The sequence below is a fragment of the Bison bison genome, unplaced genomic scaffold, assembly GCF_000754665.1.
Source record: "Bison bison bison isolate TAMUID 2011002044 unplaced genomic scaffold, Bison_UMD1.0 scf7180017864299, whole genome shotgun sequence".
In the NCBI taxonomy this organism is placed as follows: domain Eukaryota; kingdom Metazoa; phylum Chordata; class Mammalia; order Artiodactyla; family Bovidae; genus Bison; species Bison bison.
Window position 1 is genome coordinate 4,399,272 of NW_011494871.1, and position 2,940 is coordinate 4,402,211.

At 61.7% G+C, this 2,940-nt stretch overlaps 1 protein-coding gene across 1 annotated transcript; it reads left to right on the forward strand.

The window, feature by feature from the left end:
- On the forward strand, window positions 1–1,774 carry GSX1 (GS homeobox 1; the record flags this gene model as incomplete). Its single annotated transcript, XM_010851258.1, has 2 exons — window positions 1–73; window positions 537–1,774. Coding segments are annotated over 2 exons (462 nt in total), but the record flags the coding sequence as incomplete, so codon positions are not given.
- Between the last annotated feature and the right edge of the window lie 1,166 nt (window positions 1,775–2,940).

The window sequence follows — 2,940 nt, forward strand, 5'->3', positions numbered from 1 at the left end:
GCCGCCGCCGCCGCGCTCTACCAGACCTCGTACTCGCTCCCCGACCCCAGGCAGTTCCACTGCATCTCCGTGGGTAAGCCGCGCGGGGGGGCAAGGAGGGGACAGACCAAAGTTGGCCAGACGGGGATAGGGGATGAGGACCCTGGGCTCCTGGGGGCGATCATGTCGGGCGTCTGAGGGGGACACTCTGGGTGGCGTGCTGCTGGAGAGCTGGGACTGGACCCCGGCAGGGAGGGAGATTCAGACGTGTGCTCTTCCGATCTGCAGGAAGTCCCGATCCTAGCGGAAACTTCCAGGAGGGAGCGAGGGCTGGGGCGCAGGGCGTTCCACAGAGTGCGGGGCCCGGTGACTGGTGGAGTACCAGGGTCCCTAGGCTTGGCGAGGAGGCCGACCGCTATTAGCTGCCGGGCGTTGTGTTGGGGCGAAGGGGTGGGAGAGAGACCAGAATCCCGGGATTCTGACGGCTGCCCACCGGAGGATGGGGCCCACGGCGCCGAGGTCTGATGGCTTGCGTCTCTGCGCCCCACCCCCTCCAGACAGCAGCTCGAACCCGCTGCCCAGCAGCAAGAGGATGCGTACGGCGTTCACCAGCACGCAGCTGCTAGAGCTGGAGCGCGAGTTCGCCGCCAACATGTACCTGTCCCGCCTGCGCCGCATCGAGATCGCGACCTACCTGAATCTGTCGGAGAAGCAAGTGAAGATCTGGTTCCAGAACCGCCGGGTGAAGCACAAGAAGGAGGGCAAGGGCAGCAACCACCGCGGCGGCGGCGGCGGCGGCGGGGGCGCGGGGGCGGGCGAGGGCGCACCGCAGGGCTGCAAGTGCGCGTCGCTCTCCTCCGCTAAATGCTCCGAGGACGACGATGAAATGCCCATGTCTCCGTCCTCTTCGGGGAAGGATGACCGCGATCTCACGGTCACTCCCTAGGCGCACGCCTCCCCAGGGAGCCCACCCCAGACACTCCCCGCGCATGGCTCCAAGACTGGTCCTCGGACACGGCACTGTTTCCCAGGCACCCACTGCCTAAGGCGGTCGCGCACGGAAGTAGCGCGACTTTGCAGGGGTCTTCCCTCCTGGGAAGCGTCAAGAGCTTGGCTGACCTGACCTTGGTGTCCCCACCCCAGGGCCCGCGGCTATCCAAAGCGGACTCCCAGCTATGAACACACCGCAAGCGCGCGAATCTTTCTCGGCCAGGCGACACAGCGGCCCGGCCCAGCCCAGCGCCTTGCGGGCGGCCGGCGCCTCCTCGCCCGCCAGCTCCGGACTGGCTCATGCTTTCTCTCTTCCTCGGCTCTTCTCCACCCTGGGCCAAGCTCGGCCTTTCACCTCTAGGGTGCCCATTCGCTCCTCCCTCTTTTTTTTTTTGTCTTTCCCTCCCCACCTCTTTGCTACGGTGATTAATCCACTTCCCCCAACCGCCACACACACTTAGGAACGCCTGGGTTTTGGCGTTTTTCTTTTCCTTTCTCCTCCCCTCCCCTCAGAGCCCCCTTGAAGTTCATCGTTCGTTTGTCGCCCCCCATCCGACCCTGCTGTGCCCATGGCTCTTCTTCCAGGAGAGAAACTGCCTGTCGGGAAGCCGGTTCACTTTGTCTTGGAGTCGCTCTGCGTTTCCCCCAGAGTCCCCCTGTCTGCCTCTGAGGACACTCGTCTCCCATACCCCAGCCCTGCCCCGGCCTAGCTTGTCATTGTAAGGTCTCTGTAATGCCAGAAGATATTTATTTATTTATTTATGTACAAAATTTTAAATAAACTTTTTTCTTTTTTTCTTAGAAATCCACATAGCTCTGGATCCCAAGCCAGGTTGGGGCTTCCTGCAGGGGCCGGTCGGGGCTGGGTGGTGGAGTCCGGCTCCATCCCTCACCTTGCTGCCCACCAGCCCCTCTCTACACCCTCAGCACCCCCACCCCCACCCCGGACTCCCTCTTCTGTGCCCACTGGCCGGTGCGCTCCCTGGTCTCAGTCTAGTTCCGGCAAGGTGCACCCTCGCATTAGGGAGTCCAGTCCCATGGGAAGGAAGGACTCTGCCCGCCCTGTGCCTTTCGTCCTGACCCCTCCAACGCCCCCATTCTGCCTAGGGTTGGGCCCCACCTCCAGGCCAACTGGTCGGTCTGCCTGTCCCCACCGCCATCCCCAAGGTCAAGGAGTCGGTGAACTTAGTCCTCTGCTGAGCTCGGATTGATAACTTGTTATCAATCTTTTTTAAAAATCTGTCTTACTTGTTAGGGGCAAATTCCCAGCGAAATGGTGCGACCTCCTCTCGGGAAGGTCCTCACGCTTTGCAAATTTCCTTAGCGTGGGCTCTGCTCCCAAGCCGCGGTTTCGGAGGACCCAGAGGATCCTGAGCCCGGGTTCCCGCGAGGGGCCCCGAGCAGCCGGTGCAGATGGCTCCAAGACCTTACGTTCTCATCTATTCTTAATAACCCCAGAGCCCCCGACGACTTAGAATCCACACCCCAGCCCTCCTGTGGAGATAAGCTGGGATTTTACGCATTACACGGAGGAAGAGACTCGGGAGGTTAGCGGGTCCCGCTGCGCGCACGGCACGTGGCCACAGAAGCCAGGTGTTTCTGTTCAGGAAATCGCGAACGGGAAACAGCGGATCCGGATTCTCAAGACCCGCGCCCACCACCCCCTCCTCCACGCCAAACTCCCACCCCGCCCGGTCCTGGAAGCCTGGGTCACTTCTTTTCCTGCCAGAAATCTCCACCACACACGCCCACACGCACAGCCCGAAGACAGCCGGACTCCTCGTAAGCAAACACAGGCGTCCCTTTCCGAGAAAGGCGCTGCTGTGCTCAGCACACTTGCGGGTCATTTCTAAAACCTTCGCGCTTTTCCTTTCAGATAAAGCACATGCGGGGCTCACTTTCCAGGTCTCCTAGAGCAGAGGTGGCTGCGATCTGGCTCCCCACAGAGAGGCCACTCCAGGTTCCTCCTGC